The following is a 22,515-nucleotide window of genomic DNA, read 5'->3' as shown; positions in this document are numbered from 1 at the left end:
ATGGTGCACTGAGCTTTTAGAAGAATCTGATGCCCCACTCATCAATAGGACAGTTGTTTGTTCTTGCTCTTGAGAGCTTGTTTGGAGGTTCTAGCAGGGGAGCGCAGCTACTCGTATACCCTTGACCGAAGAACGGTCCTCCTCTATCGGGGAAGGTCGTCCTCTTCGACCGAGCGCGCAGCTTCGGGAGGGACGCACATGGAGCGGTGAGGGAGGAAGGGGACACCCGCCTAGCCAGCCAGATCAGCCGAATCAACCCTGGCGATCAATGGGGTGACAGATGTCGCAGCCAGATCGCCCTCACATCCTGTTCTTGCTCTTGAAGTGGTGACACTCTTCAGCCTGGTCATTCCTACATCCATTCTCAGAATCCTGACTGGGAGCAGAAGTGTAGGAAATACTTCTGTGTAACCACAGAGCAATTTCCCTTTTGTTCAGAAATCCAGAGTTTCAGGTTAGGCTTCTTTGGCACTAAACATTGAATACTTCATGAGCCCTTGCCAGGAGCCAGCTACATTGTTAATGGTGTAACGGCATTGGAAAGGTTGTTAATGGTGTAATGGGATTGGAACCTTATAAAAATTCAAAACTAGTAAGAAAGAATCTTGTGAAATTAGTGTTGAATGCATCTAACTTATTTGAAAAATAATTGGGTGAAACTTTTACATATAAGAGAAAAGTAGCTTAAGACTAATTTGGAAGTTGAATAGCATATGTTTACTTCTATCTACACAGACATCATTTTGGCCCTTTTTTGGCTAATAAGGGTATAACTTTTACTGTGTCTTAGAATTTAGGGAGAGCTGCTTATTTTGGTATAAAGTGTTTATTTTCATGTAAACTAAGTTCTTTTTAGAAATTCAGCCTCAAAAGTTTTCTTTATGATATCAATTCATATTTTAAAATCTTTCATATCTCCACAATTACATATTTTTGTTCTCAAATGTTTTCTTAGTTTTTATTTATGTATTCAGTCACTAAGTGAACATTTATTGAATTATAGTAGATATTAGTTTCTACATAGGAAACTAACGAACATATCAATTTTAGTAAAAATAAGTGTTTTCTATAATGACTAGAGCTTAGAAGTGTTTTTAATACAGTGTTTTTTTTTATTACAGTGGTACTTTTGAAAGAGCATTTTTAATTGTAGTACATTTTTTAACAGTTTTTAAATTTTTAATTTTTTTTTTTAATTTGAGAGAGAGAGAGAGTGAGCATGCGCATAAGCAGGGAAGAGGGCAGAGGGAGACAGAGAGGGAATCTTAAGTGGACCATCGTCAGCATGGAGCCCCATATGGGGCTCAATCCAGCGACCCTGGGATCATGACCTGAGCCTAAATCAAGAGTCAGATGCCCAACCAACCGAGCCACAACCCAGGCACCCCTAATTATCATATCTTGAAAGTACTTGGGACTTACATTTCCAGCCATGACAGAGTAACTAGTACTGAACTAGCTGTCTTGATCTAAACAGCTAGAAAACTGGACAAAATATATGTAGTAAGTATTTTTAGACATTTGAAAACATGCAAGACCATAATCCCTAAGAGAAGGAAAACTAATGAGATGAGCCCCATAATTACCTCCAGCTTTCTGCCTGGAAGCACTTTCCAAACTGCAGTACAGGGTTGAGAGAAGGAAGCAGACAGCTTAGCAGTCTCAATGAGCTAAGGAGACAGAGATCAGAGTTTAGGGTGAGAAAGGGTAGTTGGAATTTGTGGAGCAGCCCAGTGGAGAGAAATGAGATGTACAGAGAAGCTCAAGAAAACTGTATAGGGTTCCTCTTGAGTCTTTTACTGATGAATGCTAAGCTGCACATAAACAGAGCAAGACTCTACAAGTTTAGCAAAGAACATCTATTAAGGAAAGAACAATTACAATTACTAGAGAGCTGGAAAATTCTTGGAGCATAAACCTGGTTGAGAAATGTTTATATTCTGTCCAATCAGAGTAGAGAGAACTTATTGAACACTCCAGGTCTTCAGTGGAGACTACAGAAAAGCTATTTTGAGAGTAGGGCTAATATAGTTCTAGATACCAGGCTACTGTAGAACCATCAGTAACAGTTTAAAACAAATCTTGACAGTCGGTTAAGCATCCGACTTCAGCTCAGGTCACGATCTCACGGTCCATGAGTTCGAGCCCTGCGTCGGGCTCTGGGCTGATGGCTCAGAGCCTGGAGCCTGCTTCCCATTCTGTGTCTCCCTCTCTCTCTGCCCCTCCCCCATTCATGCTCTCTCTCTCTCTCTCTCTCTCAAAAATAAATAAACGTTAAAAAAAATTTTTTTTTTAATTAAAAAAAAAAAAACAAATCTTGAAAGGAACATGTTCAATACTCTACTTAGGAAGACAACAAAATCCAAACAACCAACAGGTTAGCATACATAATGTGTAACATATAATCACAATTAGTGGAAAGGCAAAGAAAGGAAAAGAGAGAAAAGGAGGAGAGAATGGGGAGGGGAGGAGAGAAAATAGAACAGGGAAAGGAGAGAGAAGAGAAAAGGAAAGGAAAAGGTTAACAATTAACCTAGGAAAAAACAAACAAAAACAATTAACCTAGGGAAAAAAATTCAGTAGAAAACAAACTCAGAAATGGCATTAGTGGACAAGGAATGTAAAGTAGCTATTATGGATATGTTCAAAGATATAAAGGAAAACATGAACACACAGGGAACAAATGGTGGCTCAGTAAAGAAATGGAAATATAATAAAGAACTAAATGGAAATTTGAGTACAGAAAAACACAATATCACGAGGAATACTTGGAAGAACAGAAGCTTGCTGGAAAAAAAATTTAAGGAAAATCAATGATGCTAACAAGTACAAGTTTCTCTTTTCAGCTATCTTGTTGAACTGTGCCTAAAAGGGCCATATAAGTTAATACTAATAGACTCACTATTAATGTAGATCTGCACATTTGGAAATTCTTATGTAGCCCTGTACAGGCAGTATAAAATTAATTTTAAACAATTACATTAAGTGCTGTATAGGATAGCAAAATAAACTTACTACATGTGATATTGTATGGCCTTTAGGTTATTGGTAGCTCAGTAGATCTCATCAATATGATATAAATGCCGAGAATCTATTTTAACCTTTGAATACAATGACAAAAATATATAATATTCTTATTTATGTTTTGGCCACTTTAGTTCAAGAGTTTATAGAAAGGTTTCGAAACCATGTTATGAAGGGAATAGAAGAAAGAACTGGCGTATTTTAATCAAAAGAAGACGACTACCCTTAAATACTTTAAAGTAGTCTTTGGCGGCTCATTCATATTTAAGGATATGGTATTAAAAATATTGAAAGTTCTATTTATATGAAAGGAACTTTTAAAACACTTTTCAAAGTAATTTTAGAATTGCAGAAGTGTTAGAAAGAGTGCAGAGAGCTCTCATAGAATATATTCTCCACCCAACTTCATCTAGTGTTAACATCTTAAATAACCGTGATGCAAGCAACAAAACTAAGAAATTGACATCAGTTAACTGTTAACTATGAACTTTATTCTGATTTTACTGGTTTTTCCACTAATGTCCTTTTTCTGTTCTAGGATCCAGTTTTGGATCCCACGTTGCATTTAGTTGTCATATCTCCTACTCTCTTTAGTCTGTGACTATACTTTTGTCTTTCATGCCCTTGACTCTTTTGACTCTTGAGAAAAGTATTGATCAGGTATTTTGTATATTGTTCTCAATTTTTGTTTGCCTGGAATCATCTCATGATTACATTAGGTTAATGGAGTACATTAAGGCTATAATTTTTTTTTTTTTTTGACAAATACTACAGAATTGATGTGCCCTTTACAACACATCCATATCAGGGTTATATTATGATAGTATGTCTTGTTATTTGGTAATGCCAACTTGATCATGTGGTTAAGGTGGTGTCAGTCAGATTTTTCCATTGTAAAGTTTTCTTTTTGTAATTAATAGATACTTTAGGAGATATACCTTGAGGTTATGCAGATACCCTGTTTTCCCTTAAACTTTTGAGATGAAATCTTTTTATTGCTAGGCTTTATTATAGGACAGCTGAGTAGTCATTCTTTTTTTTTTTTTTTTTAAGTAGGCTCCACACCCTGTGCAGAGCCCAATGCAGGGCTTGAACTCACAACCCTGAGATCAAGAGTCGGATGCTTAACCGACTGAGCCGTCCAGGTGCCCCAATTCATTCTTTTTTGTTATTCTTGCTAGGACTTTACCAGATAGCAATATTTGTAAGTCTTCTCTGCTGCTCAGCTCATCCAGAGAGGAATGCTTCAATTTCCTGCTTAGTGATAGGAAGCCTGATGGCCAGCCTTCTGGAAATTGCTGAGGAGAGTGCCAGGGAGTTTCATATTTGAGTATGTGGTCTTAATCCCCTTGTTGGCTACCGCTGAGCACAGAGCCCAGCCTCTCTGATTTAGTTTCTCCTGAGTATAAACCCCGTGTTTCCAGGGGTGAGGTGAAGGTTGCATAGCTCCTAATTCCTTTGTGCCCCATGTCATCCCTGTCTCCTGAAGTGCTGCCAGCGCCTCAAGGCCAGTTTGTTGGGAGTCTCATCAGTCTGTCCCTCTAGGAGTACTTGGTTCAACTCTGCTCCGTCAATTAATCTGTCCGCTTTCTCTTTGCATATGTTTTGGGGTGGGATTACAGCTACCTCTTTTGTTCAAAATAGAGTTTGTGTTCGTGTTTCTTGTCCTATTTGTTGTTTGAAGGTATTTATAAAGTTGTGGACCCAGAGGTATATTTGGCCCTCTGTCCTAAAACTGAGGCCAAAGTAGATTTTCAGAAGATTATTTGGCATCGCCTCTGAAGCATTCAAATACACAAACCTTTAGCATTTCATTTCTAAGAATCCATCTTACAGAAATATTTGCACATGTGCACAAAGATACACAGATAGGAAAGTTTTCAAAAACATCATCCACAACAGCCAAAATAAATAAATAATGGAATCAGCCTAAATGTAAGTAATAATAAGGAAATTATTAAATTAATGGTGATGCTTGTGTTATAGAACAGTGGGTAGCAGTTGGGAATAATGAGGTTTGTTTTTATATACTGACATGAGACATTCTTAAAGACATATTATACCATACAGCAGTTTGCAGAGCAGCATTTTTGGTAGCATTTTATTCTCATATTTTTATGTATATACAAGTGTATAATTGAAAAGGAAAATATTTGGAAGAATATGAACCAAACCTTTAACAGTGGTATTTTGGAGATGATGAAAAGTGGAACTTTAATCTTTTGGCTTTGTATACTTCTATATTGTATATATTACTTTTATAACAAGCTTATTACATTTTTGTTTTTATTATTTTTATTTTTTTTTAATTTTTTTAAATGTTTATTTTTGACAGAGAGAGAGACAGAGCATGAGTGGGGGAGGGGCAGAGAGAGAGGGAGACATAGAATCCGAAGCAGGCTCCAGGCTCTGAGCTGTCAGCGCAGAGCCTGACGCCAGGCTCAAACTCACAGACTGCAAGATCATGACCTGAACCGAAGTCGGATGCTCAACCGACTGAGCCACCCAGGCGCCCCAACATTTTGATTTTTAAATAAGAATATGAAATAGACTGCCTAAAGAAGTAGTTGAACAATGACTAGATTTCAAACAGAGGCTCTTTCAAAGAACTGTCTGCTAGATACTATCTCAGGTATTATTAAAGATTGCCCAACTGGATTATGGTTTGGGGAAAAGAGATTTCACGATCATATAAGAATGGGAAAGTCTAGGTTAACACACCATATTCTCCTGTAGACTTTCTGGGAGTCTTTAACATACTAAAAAGGACGATACATCTGCACAGTCTCACAAATATGGTTTTTCTCCTCTTTTATGGTATATTTGTTAACATCTCCCAAAAGAAATGCTATGTAGAACTGCACTTTTGTTGACATTGCTTTTATGTTTAGAGCAATAAGCACCATGGTAATCTGGCTCTGTTTTGAACAATGAATTTTGAATAATACTGCTGTGAACGTTCCTGGGAAATACCAATGTAGTAAATTCCTTTATGCAAGGAAATGAAGGGCTTGAAAGATAGAAATTTTTCCCTAGATGCCTTCAAAACCTTCTGAACTCCTTCAAAAGGTAAGAAAGAAAGGTTATGAAAAGGGAACAAAATTTGGGGGCACCTGGGCGGCTCAGTTAGTTAAGCGTCCGACTTTGGCTCAGGTCATGATCTCATGGTTCGTGAGTTCAAGCCCCACGTCAGGCTCTGTGCTGACAGCTCAGAGTCTCGAGCCTGCTTCAGATTCTGTGTCTTCCTCCCTCTCTGCCTCTCCCCCACTCATGCTCTCACTCTCTCTCTCTCTATTAAAAAAAATTTGTTTTAAAGGGAACAAAATTAGGATTTCAAAAGAAAACTTAAATGTGCCTATTCACAGCTCACTTGGCTGGTATGAGTGGGTATCAAATCAGGATAATTGGTTCCACTTAACTGAGGGCAACATGCCCAGCACAGAATTTAATGATCTCTACCTAGAAACTGTTTTCAGTGCATAGATGTATTGGTTAAACTCATAATTACAAACTAAAAGTGACACATCATCCATCACAAATCTAATGTATCGTTAAAACTGGATCCAGCAACCACAGTGTAGCTGGATTTTGAAAATGATTTCTCAGAAAAATGAGAATATCTCTGATGATTTTCTCAGGTAGCATACTGCAACAGAAGGAATAGAATCCTTCAGGGTCTCACAGATCCCTTCAGAGCCTGTGGAGTGGTTAGGTTTCAGCGAAAGTGCCAATGTGAAGCTGCTGCCAGGAGTTTGAGCAGCAGGTCAAAGCTAACAGCTTTTTTTGATGTTCACATTTTGAAAGTTTGATACCTTTTTTCAAACATATTTCCCAGTTGCCTTTCACTTGCGTCAGATTTACGTGGTGTTTATTGCTCTAAATAGAGTAGCAGTGTGAACATAGGTGCAGAAGCTGAACAGCCCATTCTTGTTCAGTAACCAAGCAAACCTAGAGCACGGTATGTAGGACCTTGACCCTTGTACTGAGGCGTTGCACTTCATTCTGTAGATAGTTTTGGGGAGAGATGTGACAAGATCTTTTACTTTCAGGAGTGAACTTTGGTGGCAGATGGGAAAGGAAGCAGCATAACTCCTAATACAATCAGACTTCTTTATTTAAAGAAAGATTTCACTTGTGCTTTAGGACCCTTGATGACTAATGGGCATTTGTAAAATCTTTGAGTAATTTCTGGACATTTTATTTTTTTTTGTGAAGGCTTCAGATAGGTTGGTTTTAAGCTCTGATATTTTGAGCAACAGAAATGCCCTGGGATTCTGTCACTATTACTATTGTAACTGTCTAACTATTTTAACTATACACTAGAAAAAAGTATGTTTAATACTTCCAAATGGCCAGGTTAAGCCATTTCATTCTTTTTAGTGATTTTATTGTAGTATGATTTACATACAATAAAATCATGCATTGTAAGTTTACACTTTAGTAATTTTTAGTGAATTTATAGAGTTGTGTAGTCATCATCACAATATAGACACAAAACATTTCCATCCCCCAAATCACTTAATGTCTGTTTGCAGTCAATACCTACTCTTGTCCCCAGCTACAGATAATCAGTTATTTGCTTTCTGTTACTATAAAAGCGCCTTTTGTAGTTCTTTTACATAGAAATGGAATCAGGTAATATATAGTCTTTTACAACCGTTTTTTTTCATTTAGGGTAATATTTTTGAAATCATCATATTGTGGCATATATCAGTATTTTGTATCTTTTTATTGCTGAATGATATCTTTTATAGAGATATACCTCATTGTGTTTACCTATATATCAGTGGTTGGAGACTTGGATTGTTTCTAGTTTTTGTGTATTCTGAATAATGATACTCTGAACATTCATGTATAAATCTTTGTGGGGATATTTGTTTTCATTTCTCTTGGGTAGTAGATTCTAGGAGTAGAATTTCTGGGTCATATGCTAACTCTATGTTTAACTTTTTAAGAAACTAAAACTCTAGGGGGCGCCTGGGTGGCGCAGTCGGTTAAGCGTCCGACTTCAGCCAGGTCACGATCTCGCGGTCCGTGAGTTCGAGCCCCGCGTCAGGCTCTGGGCTGATGGCTCGGAGCCTGGAGCCTGTTTCCGATTCTGTGTCTCCCTCTCTCTCTGCCCCTCCCCCGTTCATGCTCTGTCTCTCTCTGTCCCAAAAAAATAAATAAAAAATGTTGAAAAAAAAAATTTTTTTAAAAAAATAAAAAAAAAATGAAAAAAAGAAACTAAAACTCTATAGGTGACATCATCTTGTATATAGAAAATCATAAGGAGTGCACAAATAAACTATTAGAACTAATAAATGAATTCAGCAAGAGTCAATATCTGTACCCAGAAATCATTTGTATTTCTGTATACTTGGCAGTGGACAATCTGAGATTAAAATTAAAATAATTTCATTTAAAAAATAATAATACTTAGTAAATTAACAAAAGAAGTATAAAACTTATGGCCTGAAAACCATGGAACATTTTTGAAAGAAATTAAAGATATAAATAATAAACGGAGACAGTTTGTATTCATCAGTTGGAAGACTTAAAGCATTCCCGCCAACCACGTATGAGGATTCCAGTTATTCGTGCCCTCACAACTTTTGTTGTATGATACTCAGTTACCCTTTTTGATGATATACATTCTGGTGAGTGTGTCGTTGTGTTTTAATGTACATTTCCCTAATGACTAATGGTGTTTGCACATTTTCGTGTGTTTATTAGCAGTTCTTATGTTTTCTTTGGTGAAATGTCTAAGTCTTTTACCTACTTTTAAATCGGGTTATTTGTTGTTGTTATTGATTTATAAGAGTTCATTTTATATTCTGGTCCTTGATATGTATTCTGACTTGTATGTTCAAGTCCTTTATCAGATGCATGATTTGGAAATAATTCCTGCCAGTCTGTGGCTTTACTTGTCATTTACTTAGTTGTGTTTTTCTTAAAGTGAAGAAGTTTTTTATTTTTAATAGAATGCAATTATCAATTTTTTTCTTTCATGTCTTGTGCTTTCGTTGTCATATCTAAGAACACTTTTCTAACCCAAGTCATGAAGACTTCTTCCTGTATTTTCTTCCATAAGTTTTCATTCTTCCATTAAGTCTACGAAGCATTTTGATTCATTTTTGTATGTGGCATTAAGTAAGGATCTAATTTCATTACTCTGCATATGGATATATAGTTGTACTAACACCAGTTGTTGAAAGACTTTTTTCCCACATTAACATTTTTTGACACCTTGGCCAAAAATCAGTGGACCACAAACTTAGGGGTTTATTTGTGGACTCTCAGCTCTCTTCCATTGATTTATATGCCTACTAATATGCCAATACCAGACTGTCTTGATTCCTGTATTGTAAGTTTTGAAATGGAGTAATACACGTTCTCCAGCCCTTTTTTCTTTTTCAGAATTGATTTGGCGATTCTAGGCCTTTTGTCTTTTCTGTTACATTTTAGGAGCAGCTTGTCTTCTTAACAATGTTGTCCTCTAACTCATGAGCATTTATTTATTTAGATTTTCTTTTCATTTAGATACTTTTGTTTTAGATGTTGTTTAATTTCTCTCAGCAATGGGTTGTAGTTTTGAGGATATAAATCTTACACTTCTTTTGTTAAGTTTATTTCTAAGTATTTTGTTCCTTTTTTGATGCTATCATGAATGAAGTTGTTTTCTTAATTCCATTTTTGGGTTGTTTATTCCTAGTTTATAGAAATAGAGTTGGTTTTTGTATATTGACTTTGTGTTCTGTGACCTTGCTAAACTTATTAATTCTAGAAGGGTTTTGTTTTGTTCTGTTTTTTGGGAGTGGGCGCAAGTGAGCAAGGGTCAGAGAGAGAGAGAATCCTAAGAGGGGCAGAGAGAGACAGAGACAGAAGCATTGCTCACCTGAAGTGGGGTTCACCCAAAGCGGGGCTTATCCGAAGCAGGGCTCACCCAGAGTGGAGCTTGAGGTCACCTGATACGGGACTCAGACTCACCAACTGTGAGATCATGACCTGAGCTGAAGTCAGTTGCTTAATGACTGAACCACCCAGGCACCCTTTATTTACTTTTTCTCTTTTTCCCATCTTCCTGTACTGGCTAGAACTTTCAGTACCTGCTTAATACAAGAAATGAGAGCTGACATGTATCCAACCTTAAGGGAAAAGCATTTACTTTTTAACCATTTCATATAATTTCACTGTAGATTTTTCAGGATGAGGAACTTCTGTACTTTGTTGAGAGTTTTTTATCATGAATAGGTAGGTGTTTGATTTTGTCAGATTGCTTTTTCTGCGTTTATTAAGGTGATCATATATTCTTTTTTGCCTCTTAATATGGTGTATTACATTGATTTTTGGATATTAAACTAGTCTGAATTCCTGTGATAAATCCTACTTGGTCATAATGTATAATCCTTTTAAAATGCTACTAACTGCGGTTTGCTAGTGTTTCATTAAGGGCTATTGTATCTGTGATCATGAGGGATATTGATCCCTAGTTTCTTTTCCTTTGGCTTTGATATTAGAGTAATACCGGCCTCACAGAATGAGCTAGAAGTGTTTCTCTTCTGTTTTCTGAAAAAATTACAAAGGATTAGTTTTATTTCTTGTTTTAAATATAGCATTTACCGGTGAAGGCATCTGGGCTTGGACTTGTCTGTGTGGGAAGATTTTTAATTACTAGTTAAATGTCTTCATTTGTTTTATTTCTACCTAGATTTTGTGTTTCTTCATGAGTAGGTTTGGTAATTTTTGTTTTTCCAGGAATTGTTCTGTTTCCTCTGAGTTATCTGATTTATTGGCATAAATTTGTTCATAATTTTACCTTATAATTTACCAATCTATAGGGTTGGTAGTATTGTCTCTTCTTTGATTCTTGAATTAGGCAGTTTATGTCTTCTATTAATTTCTTAGTCTTGTGTCTTTTTTTTTTAAAGAACTTGGCTAAAATATTATTCAATTTAATTTTTCCCAGCTTTATTGAGGTATGACTGACAAATGGTAATATATTTAAAGTGTCCAACATGATGATTTGATACATGTATACATTGTGAAAGGATTCCCACAATTAAGTTAACAAGTTAATTAATACACCTATCACCATACATGGTTACTTTGTGTGTATGTGTGAGAGAATGCTTAAGATCTGCACTCTTCACTAAATAGGAGATTAGGTAATTTATGGGAGACTTCTCTTCTGGTAAAAGTATTTAAATTTCCCTTTAAGCATTGCTTTAGCTGCATCCCATAATTTTTAATTTTTTGTTTTTATTTTCATTCAGTTAAAAATATTATTTAACTTTTTTGTGTGATTTCTTCTTTGACCCTTGGGTTACTTAGAAGTGGGTTGTTTGAGGGGCGCCTGGGTGGCTTAGTCGGTTAAGCGTCCGACTTCGGCTCGGGTCTTGATCTCACGGTCCGTGAGTTCAAGCCCCGTGTCGGTCTCTGTGCTGACAGCTCAGAGCCTGGAGTCCGCTTCAGATTCTGTGTCTCCCTCTCTCTCTGACCCTCCCCCGTTCATGCTCTGTCTCTCTCTGTCTCAAAAATAAATAAACATTAAAAAAAAAAAGAAGTGGGTTGTTTGATTTCCAAAAATTTGGGGTTTCCCCATATTTATTTGGATTCATGTGTTTGGGGGCTCTACTGTTAGATGTAAATGTATTTATAATTGATATGTTCAAAGAGGTATATAATTCAATGATAGTGGTTAGAGATTTTAATAGTCTACTCTCAAAAACTGATTAAAACAATCAGAAAAAGCTATTCAAACATCCCTATCAGCCACTTTGACCTGATACTACAGAATCTTCGCACAACTACATAAAACATAAAACAAGTCTCAAGAAATTTTAAAAGACTGTAACCATACGAAGTATGTCTCTGACCACATCAGAATTAAATAAGATATCCACAGTACACCTGTTCTTTGTCTGGGGCTTGCTATAGAAGCCTCAGAGGTGCCTCAGGGCACCTGGGTGGCTCAGTCGGTTGAGTGTCTGATTTTGGCTTAGGTCATGATCTCATGGTTCACGAGTTCAAGCCCCACATCGGGCTCTCTGCTGTCAGCGCAGAGCCCGCTTTGGATCTTCTGCCCCCATCTCTCTCTGCCCCTCCCCCGCTCTCATAAAATAAAATAAAATAAAATTAAATTAAATTAAATTAAAAAGAAGTTGTAAATCCCTCAAGCTCAGGGTTCTTCTCCTGTTACAACCTGCTGCAGGTTTAGGCATCCATCCTGGGCCTTTAAAACATTGCCTTTGTGGCACTTGAGGGGCATGGAGAACTGATGAAAACAAACAAGAAGCTCTGACCATTGCCGTTGCCCTGAGTAATGAAGTTCTTTGTCTCTGATGTGAGGCTTGTGTTTTTGCCTGTGCCCATGAAACAGTAATAGGCTGTCTTGTTAGCTTAAAAGTAAGGTAAATCTCCGACACTGTATAGTTCCTGACAGTTTCCTTTAGTTCTTTGAACATATTTTTAACAGCTCCTCTGAAGTCTTTGTTAAATCTAATATCTAAGGACCCCGAGACCTTTTTATTGACTGCATTTTTTTACATTAGCCTCTGAGTGTAAGTCACACTTTGTTTCTTTGCATGTCTCTTCATTTTTTGTTGAATATTGGATATTTTGGATAGCATATTGTAGCAACTGTGGGTTCTGAGTCCTCTTCCTCCCCCCACTCCCATTTCCCAAGCTGTTCTTGTTTCCTTAGTGTAGTTAGCTTGCCTGGACTAAATCTGTGACATCCATCTTCCCCACACTGTGTGACCGCTGATGTTTCTGCTCAGCTTTTGTTCTTTATTGTTTTGTTTTTATTTTTAAGCCTGGATTTCTAGGGTAACCCTTGTGTCTGTATGGATTAGCATTTATCCAAATATCAGTCAGAAGTTGTGCTCAAATATCTCAAGCCAGTAAGCCTTCCACTCTTAGCTGATGGATCTGTGTGTGGTTTGGGCAATGCATTCAAAGTTCAGGTCATTTTTTAGCCAGCCTCAGCTTTTGCTTTCTGCGGGGCTCTCTCACTTGTGCTCTGAATACACACATAGGTTCCGCTGACTGGGGATATGTAGGTCATCTGGACCTCTTCTTGGCTCTGCTGCATATATGCATGGCTTTCAGTCTTCCTGGATTATGTGGAGAACTTCTCAAGCCTTCTTACTGTTTTTTACCTCACCAAACTCCCTGTTAAATCCAGCCTATCATCTGCTGTTTGCCCCCAAATCACAGTCTCAGGCTAGCAGAGACACTGGCCCTTCCTTTTCACTTGCCACCAACATTGCCACTTTAGCTGGCAGTGCTCCACATCGAGTGTGCCCCTCTGATGGCAGCAGCAGGGCCACTAGCTTCTGGGGCCTGCCGTACCCTGGTTGAACAACTACTCCAACAGAGCTGGGAGCTTGGAACAGACCCAGGCAAGAATGGCACACACAGACTCACTGATTTTACCTGAACTGTGGTAATTTTTATGAATAAATCCTTCTTGGTTTGTTGTATGCCTTTGGCCAGTTTCCAGTTTTTGACAATTTTGTCCAGCTTCATAGCTGCTTTTGGGGAAGAGCATTTGTTGACATCCTCAAACCATCATGCTAGAAGTCTAAAGTCCCAATCTGTATCGTTCTGCCATTGATCCTGGTGTATCTTAACTGCCTATTTGATTCTCTGAGATCACGTAAGACCCTTTCCCTTACCTGCCCAGCTAGATCATGGAACGGCAGCAAAAGAGCCAATTTGGGGAAAGTGGGTATAAAACACTAGGACCACAGTGGACATGGGTTTTTCCCATAGTTAACTAGGAATCATTTACAATGATCTGCCATTATTTACACTTTGATTCTGTGTATAACTGGTAAAATACATTTGCAAAGCAAATGTTTACATAGCATCATTATATTTGTATATACTTTGTAGCAGCTACAAAGATTAAAATATTTGTGTGCGTGATGAGCTTCTAGAAACACTGGTCCCCATTGCACTAACATTCTCCCTGATTTTTTTCCACTTATTCAATAAATACACATTTATTGATTATCTAAGGTATATACATGCACAACGAGTGATGCCAAGAGGAAACAGATATGGATTTCATCCTCAAGGAGCTTACAGATGAGCGTGATTCATCATGAACATGAAAAATATAAGTGGGAAGTGCTGGATGCCATTCAAAACGTGCAGATGTGTGCCCTAGAGTTCCATGGGCTAATTGAAATGTCCCTGTCTGACCAGTTCTTAGTTATCAGCCATCACTTGTAGCACCTGGTCTTCCTGCTTACATTCTCCTCCTAGTTGCCTTTATATTTAGATTTTTCTGTCAGTGAAAACATGCACCTAGTGCTTCCACATACACTTTTCTTATTGATGATGTTTGTGTGGTTCATACCAGCCTGGGACATGAGTGGGGAGCGTTTCTAGTTACAGACAAGGAAACTGAGATCAGAGAGACTGTGTGACTTGCCCAACTTCACGTTATTAGGACGTGACAGAGTCAAGTTTTGAATAGAAGGTCTTCGTACTTGAAATCCTGGGCATTTTCCAGTATGCTGTACTGCCTCTCACAGTACAAATTTCCTCTCCTCTCCAGCCAGCAGATAGTTGGGAAAAACTTAGGTTAGTGGGTCAGGTCAGACTTGGAAGCAGTTTTTACGTAAGTGTATTTCTGGATAGACAGAAATGAAGCAACAAAGCAAGACTGTATTCAGGCTACTCTTCAAATCATTTCCCTCTAAGGGTTTTTAGTGACTTAATTTTACATAGTCAGAGATTCAGCATCTCCAGTTGCTTCTTACACATTTCTCTGGCACCTGTGGGATCATTACTTTGGACACAGCATGTTCATCATTTGCCATCTCTCCCTCAGTCTCTAGTCTCTTTCAATGTTATCATTCTCTGCGAATGACACCCCCTACCACCCATTCTCCCAAGCCTGGTTTCTCCGGGAACCTGGAGTCCTTGACTCCTTTCTTATCTTCACCCCGACATCTAATCCTGTCATTCCCATCCTACCTCATAGGGTTGTTGTGTGAATAAACTGGCACAGCACATGAAAAAGAACTCTGAAAGCTGTGAAGGAGAGGTATTTCTTTTCTCTGAGGAAGCGCATCTATTCAAGCATCAGGGATAAGAATGAGGCCTCAGAGGCCATTCAGACGTAACGGTCTTACAATATTGACACTTGTGTCCGTGAAATGTGGACTTGTATCTTCTGTGACTGTGGCTGTGACTTCATGGTCTTACATGCTGACAGCACTCTGTTCTCTCCAAAGTACTTTCTCAGAAAGAGAGGAAAAGAGAGAGTAAGTGACATGCACAAGATGATAAAATTAGTAAGAGGTCCAGCAGGAGTAGAGCTCCTATTGGCTAAATGCAGAGGCCTCTTAAACTAGAAATCAAAGTTGATTTTTTTACACTCCATCACTTACCATCTGTGACTTAGGATGAGTGGTTTAGCCCTCTTAACTGTCAGCCTCTACATAGAAGACAGAAATAAAATTTTTCATAGAATTGTTGTAAGGATTCAATGAGTACATGAGCCAGAGTGCCATGTAGACATGATAGCTGTTGGATGACTTTCACCCTGCCCCACCTGAATAGCGACGTTAGGTTGGTCTTCCTCTGTACTTTCCCTTAGAGAACTCATTCTACCTGGTGTATTTATTTGACTGCTTCACTTTAGATTCTCTGCAGTTCACAGATCTTTCCTGGAGATTGTTGACTTAGCATTTCATTGAAAACCAGCTTCAGGAGTTTTCGTGTTTTCCTCTCTGCCCTTTTTCTCCTAATTTTCCCATTAAGGTTTTGACACAATTCTGATGAACTCCTCTAGTTGAAAGTTGTGAAATTATCCTTATGCTTTCTGGCCCCAAGATGAAGGAGCTTTTAAGTTCACTATTAGGAAAATCAGAAGTGTCCAGCAACAGAATGGACTGCCTCAGCGAGTAATAAAGTTACCCATGACTACAAATATATGAGGCTCTTGACAAGCAGAGCTTTGACTTGCCTTCACTTCATCTCTCCCACACAGTTCCTGAGTTCTGCAAGCCACAGAAATATATATTGCAGAGAGGGCTGTAACAAACAGATAAGCTACCTAAGTGTTGTATTTTTATGGTTTTGGAATTTTTGATTCATGTTTTTATACTATTGTAGTTAAGTGAATTGATGAAGATAGCAGATGAAATATTTGTGAAGTGAGGAGAGTCGTCGAACTTCCCTGGGGATTGCCAAATTACAGAGAGCAGAGTTTAATGTTAGTCTGAAGTTAAAGAGGTGGCTCTTGAGTCTCCTGCAGAGCCGAAGACCCACAGCTGTGCCTTAAGGCTGACGGTAGCCTGGGCCTATGCTGAGAGTACCTGCACTCCTCCATACTACACATGTTATTCCATATTTGATAAAGTAGCTAAAAATACTGAGGTTTTATCAGTAGATGAGACTTTTATGTGAAAGGTTTGACAGGCGATGCATGCTGCTTTCAGGATTAAAAAAAAAATTACTTGGTCACTGCTGTGTCCTTCTGTGAGATGTTTTATTCTCAGCTGTCACCTTCCCTGTCCCTTACCCACAACCATTATAGTGACCAAAAAGTCTGCTTGCTCTACAGTGATGTGTCTTGAATAGTGCCCATTAGTTTTCAGTAGTTACCCCTGGCCTGCATGTTAGCCTTCAGTTTAATGGCCTTTTTTATGTTCATTCATTTTATTTTATTTCCCATCGTGGTTTTGTTTATTTCTTTTTTGTTTTTTGTTTTTCTGTTCTCTTTTTTAAAACCGTCGTGGTTTGCCCTTCATATTCCCCAATGTTTGCACATGACAAGATGTTGCCATCCCAACATTACCTCCCACTTCACTGACCAGTGCCACTACTGACCATCTAGCACCAGCCACAACGGGACCACTGCCTTCAGCTCCTCGGGATGTCGTGGCCTCGCTGGTCTCTACCCGCTTCATCAAATTGACATGGCGGACACCTGCATCAGATCCTCACGGGGACAACCTTACCTATTCTGTCTTCTACACCAAGGAAGGGATTGTTAGGTAAGTGTCTGTGTGTCTGGAGCCAGTGGTTGCATCTTGGTCTACCTCAGGCCAGTCATGCTCACCCTGGCTCTTTGTTGTGCAGAATCTGTACCAATTTTCAGTCCAGAAAATATGACCACCAAGATGCATATTTCCCAATTTTAGGTCATTAAAACTTATCCCAAACAGACTCAAGTCCTGGTATTCTTTCCTGCCTCCCTGGAATGACTTGGGGAGAAGGTAGATAGAGCTTTTTAGGTAGAAGTATTAAAATGTAATGAGGGCTGTTCTTTTTTCATAAGATTCAGTCAGCACAGCCTATAGGATGTGGCTTACTTAGAACATTCAGATTCTAGAAATTAAGGTAGACTTAATTTATGGAAGTAATCATAAATGAGTATTTGCCTCCACCCTTATGTGGATGTGGACTGCCCAGCTCTAGGGGGTCTCCTTGATGATACAAGAGTAATTAGCAGCTAATTTTCCTAAAAAACAGCACTTCCATTAAATTTCTCTCCATCTCCACCTCTTTTAGGAGCTCATGTTGCTTCTCCATTGCTTATGGGAGATTTTCCAGAATCCCCAGGCCACTTTACCCATGGTCCAGCTTTATTTTATCTGTCCAGCCTTACTTGCCTCACCTCACAGTTTAATTCACTTTCTAATGAAACCAGTCCAATTCCTATCACTACACTGCCTTTCTTCAAGTGTGTTCTCTTCTGTCACTTCCCCCTTTCCCAACTGAAGCTGAAGTTAGTGAATCCTTGTGGCCCAGATTAAGCCCCATGAAGTCCTCATGCATTTTTCTCCACTTTTTCGCATAGTCTTTCTCTTCTATGCATTTCTGCCACTAATATTGCACTTAATTATGACAACATAGGATCTTATGCCGCCATAAATTGTTACTCTTCTATTTTATGTATATTTGTGTTGTTTTCCCAACCAAATTATAAAAACTTTCGGAAGAACCAAGCTGCATGCTGTGTATTCTTAGCATTGTCAAGTAGATTTCTTTATTCATATCAAAATAAGAAAGCTGAAATCACTGTTTGGGCTGGGGCCCTCACAGATGAAATAAAGCTTGTGTTTCTACCAGGGTGCTTACATCTGGTACATATTGTATTTAATAACTAGACTGTCAAGTTCCACAAATACAGGAACCTTAATCATAATCCCTTGATTTAATACTTTTGAGAAGTCCGAGTGACCTAATTTGAGCCAGGTGGAGATGGATAGAGCTTTGAGATAGATGGAGCTTCTGCTAGAATGATGTTTATCTGAACACTGTACCAGATGTTTTGGGCATTGCAAAGATAAAGAAACATGGTTCTAGACACAAAAAGGCAAGACATTACCACCGAATGGCTTGTGTTAGAATGCCTCCAATGGTCTTTCACATCTCCTTGCTAATTTCATAATATTTCACAAAAGAAAAAACCATTTAGTAATTCCTCAGAATAACAAACTTCTTTCCATTATAGGTCCTTTGTCTCTGCTGTTCCTTCTACCAGGAATGCATTTCCCTCACAAACAACTGTTTCTGGCTTCTTACCAATCATCTTCAGATGACACCTTCGTAGGCCTTCCGTGAATACTCACCCGGCTTAGCCCCCCTCCAACCCTATCACACAGTGATGTTCTGGGGCCAGCTTGTTTCCAAGCCTGTTGTTAAATTTTCAGGAAATTTTGTAAACCCATGACAACTTGGTAGCTCAAAATGGGGTGTGGCATGAGTATTTACTGAGACAAGTGCTACAAACCAGAGCTGGTTATTAAACGTTGACCACAACACCACTGCTGTCACATCATCCTATTTTGTCTTTCTGCTTTTGTTTCCAGAACACGGAACACTCTGACATTTTCTCTCTTTATTAACCAATTTCTGGTGTCTGTCATATCAATAGAATATCACCAGCACCTGGAACAGGGCCTGGCATATAATAGCAGTAAATAAATACTTGTCCAGGGAATAAATTCATTTCAGTCAATGGAGAGGTAACAGCTTATTCAAGAAGTCATGTTGAGATAATTGACTCCATTTGGTGGGAAGAATGGAAGTTCTACAGCTCTGTCTTATATCATGTATGACAATAAATTATAGATCGATGAAGAGATTTTAAAGCTTATAAATGTATTAGAAGAAAATACAACTGCTTTATCATTTGAGTGTGAAAGGCCTTTTAAAGGAAGACAGGAAATCCAGAAGCCACAACAGGAGAGATATACAAAGCTTATTATACAACAATGTAAAATTCCATGTGATAAAACATCATAAACAAAATCAAACCATCAAGTGATAAGCTGGGGAAAAATTGGTAGCAGTTATAAGAAAATAATATTGCCATCCAGTCTATATAAAGAGCTCCTATAAGTCCTAACTAAAAGATACTCCAAGAGGCAAATGCTACAAGTGGATGATTAACAGAAGTTAATGGAAAGCCTGTTAAAGTTAAAAAAGGTTTTGCCATCACTTGTGGTCTTGGGAGATACAATGTAATAATACAAAAAGTGAAACCATTTTTCACTTACAAAGTTGGCAAAGATTTTAAATTGATAATATCTAGTGTTAAGCAAGTTAAATGCTGGGAAGAAATCCACTCTAGGCTTTTGGTGGCAATATAAGAGTAGCCTTTGGAGAAAGTAGTTTGGCAGAATTATTTTTTTTAATCTCTTTAATGCATATACCTGTCAGCCCAACAGTTACACTTCTGGGTGTTCTATAGATAACTGGTATGCATAGGGCACTCATAAAAATGTTTATTGTAGCATTGTTCGTAAGAATGAAAAGAGGAATGAAAGTAAATGCCCATTCATGGAGAAATGAGCACATAATTAATATACGTATATCCACATGAAATGTGATATAGGAATTTTTAAATGATGTGTCTATATATTTTGATGTGTATGTAAATGCTTAGAACGGTGATTCTCAAACAGGCAGTTTGCCCATCCCTTGGGAGACATTCGGCAATGTCTGGTGACATTTTTGGTTATTACAACTGAGATGAGGGAGGATGCTTACTGATGTCCAATGAGTAGAAGCCACAGATGCTGATAAACGTCCTGCAATGTGCAGGACGGTCCCTTACAACAAAGAATTATCTTGCCCAGCAGCTCGCTAGTGCCAAGATTGAGAAAAGCTGACATGGAGAGATCTGGTAAGATATCAGTCCATGCCACGGTTAGGTGTCAGGGAAGGACATGCTTTGAGGAGAGAGAAAAACTGGGACTTTCAGATTTTTTTTTAACTATATATACTTTTGTTTTTAATGAGAATCTGTCACTTCAATTTAAAATTAAATTGTCAGGCAGGAAGACAAGGCAAGTATATATAAAGGAAGAAGAGATGCAAGGAGGATCCAACTTAATGTGTCTGTCTGGTGTTTGAAGGATGGGAAAGTAAGAAAGCTGGCTTAAGTGGCCCAGAGTTTTGGTAGGAATTAGTAAGAGATTATAATAAAGTGGAAGCTTGGAGCCAGATGTCATAATGCCAGTAAGAATTTGGACACAGTCAGTTAAGAAGGGACCATTTTAGACTCCTGAGCAAGTGTGCACTGTGATTTTGTTAGCTTTTCTTAGTAGTTTATGAGCATTACATAGAAGAGGAGAAGAAATAGTCAGCGAGACAAATCAGGTAGTTAACCTAGTCGTGTGGTAGGTATGGCCTGGACGAAAGGGAGAGCCGTGACTTGGAGTGGACAGAATAAATCTGGGGAATATTTCAAAGGAAGGTTCTTGGAGACTAATTTTTTTGTCACTTCATTTGTGAATGAAGCTTATGATTTCTGAATATAAGCAATGAAGGAGTAGAAAGAACACTAAGTCAGAAGACTAGGTCTTGCTCACTTGTTTTGTAAATAGAATTTATCTGACCTTTATAAGCTTAACTTTTCCCATCTGAAAAACGAGGGTCGTAACTTTTCTTCATAGACTTATAATCAGAATGCAGTGTGAGGATGTATGCCACTACCCGTATTTACAAAGCCTTCCTTCCACTTCCTGCATTTGAAAAATCAACCACCAGGTGGCAGTATGTGTCTTGGTCATATATTGGTCATGTGTATGACCAATTGGGTGCCGGAGTTTCTTGAGATTTCAAAGGGTTCTTCCTCTGCGTTTTCATCTAGGAAATGTTTGCCTTTTTTTTTTCCCCCAATGCCTTTAGTGTAATAGAAGTGCATTTCTGATATTAGGCACTAAATGGAAAAAAAACAGAGTGAGTTATTCCAAAATTAATAGCATTTCAGAGATGGACGAAACCTTAGCTATAAGTTGAGCCCAGGAGTTGGCAAGGCAGGAAGACAAGGCAAGTATATTGGACCTTGGACCAAATCAGCCTTGTTATTTTTATGACCCAGGAGCTAAGAATATTTTTACATTTTCAAATGGCTACATTTTAATAGGTTATATAAGTAACTACATAATATTTTCCATTTTGTCTGTAAATATTTGCTTTCTGGCTCAGAAGGAATTAATGATTGGCCTACAGTCCCCCAGAAAGCTAGTAGCTTGCCAGAAGTAGAATTGAAGCTCTTATCGCCTAGCCCAGCACTGTCTTAATATAAAAAATACCTTTGTCTTTCTCCCTTGATTCTTAGCTAACACATTCTAACCTAAGTTCCATTGTAACGTCACACATTTATGAGAATTGTACTTTGTAACTCACCCTGGATCTTGTCCTCAAGTCAAAAGTTTTTTCTAGACAGACACATGGTTCTGGGACCTCAAACCAATCTAGTGTTACAAGCTTTTGCAGGTAGGTGCTGGGTATTTATTTCATCTGAAGGAATCATACCTATTACTGATATTTTAAATTGTAATGCTTCTATAGAAATTTATTCCAGATTTTCAGTTCTCTTCACTCATTTCTCTTGTTTTTTTCCCTTTCACATAGGAATGAACAAAAAATATACACGTTATTATTACTATACAAAGGTTTACATACAGAAGGCAAATTTCCGTTCGTGCATCTGCACACGTTTGTGAGTCCTGCAGTATGAGCATTCTGCTCAGTTCTTATGTAATATGTGAATGTGAATGAGACACTCACTTCAACTTAAAGTAAAATGGTGCCTCCCCCAACTGTATTTCTCAAGATAGTCTCAGCTTTTTGTACAATTAACTTTTTGTTTGAACTTTTATGTACAGAGTGAGCAGAACAGACCACCTGTGCTCTCACAGGGAGCTTTTTTTTGGTGAAGGGTAAAATACCAGACAGCAATCATTTGTGATCAGACCAAAGGTCAGAAACTTCAAAGTGTAAGAAATCAGCTCATATCCTCCATTTAAATGTTGTGATTTGGAGGGTTACCTGAAGAGAAAAGTACCTGTATGTACCTCAGGTGTCTTAGAGCAGTAACTGTTCCCATAGTGCTCTTCTCCAGTGGACCTCATATAGAGACAGACACTCTATAAGTATGATGTGGGTACTGTTTGTTTGTTTGTTTGTTTGTTTGTTTGTTTTAAATTAAAATGAGGTAGTTTTAAAAAGTATAGAAAGCTATTGAAA

The 22,515-nt window shown here is 38.1% G+C and overlaps 1 protein-coding gene across 8 annotated transcripts in view; it reads left to right on the top strand.

The window, feature by feature from the left end:
- NEO1 (neogenin 1) overlaps nucleotides 1-22,515 on the top strand; it is a 237,793-nt gene that overhangs the window by 159,408 nt on the left and 55,870 nt on the right. For 5 of the 8 annotated variants that reach the window (XM_058737117.1, XM_058737113.1, XM_058737112.1 and 2 more), the window contains exon 8: nucleotides 16,805-17,024. In XM_058737117.1, coding sequence (XP_058593100.1) covers nucleotides 16,805-17,024 — 220 coding nt within the window. The remainder of the gene's footprint in view (nucleotides 1-16,804; nucleotides 17,025-22,515) is intronic. The other 3 variants (XM_058737118.1, XM_058737116.1, XM_058737114.1) reach the window with 1 other exon arrangement.

This window comes from Neofelis nebulosa, chromosome 7, assembly GCF_028018385.1.
Source record: "Neofelis nebulosa isolate mNeoNeb1 chromosome 7, mNeoNeb1.pri, whole genome shotgun sequence".
NCBI lineage: Eukaryota > Metazoa > Chordata > Mammalia > Carnivora > Felidae > Neofelis > Neofelis nebulosa.
This window is presented reverse-complemented; position numbering and strand designations above follow the sequence as displayed.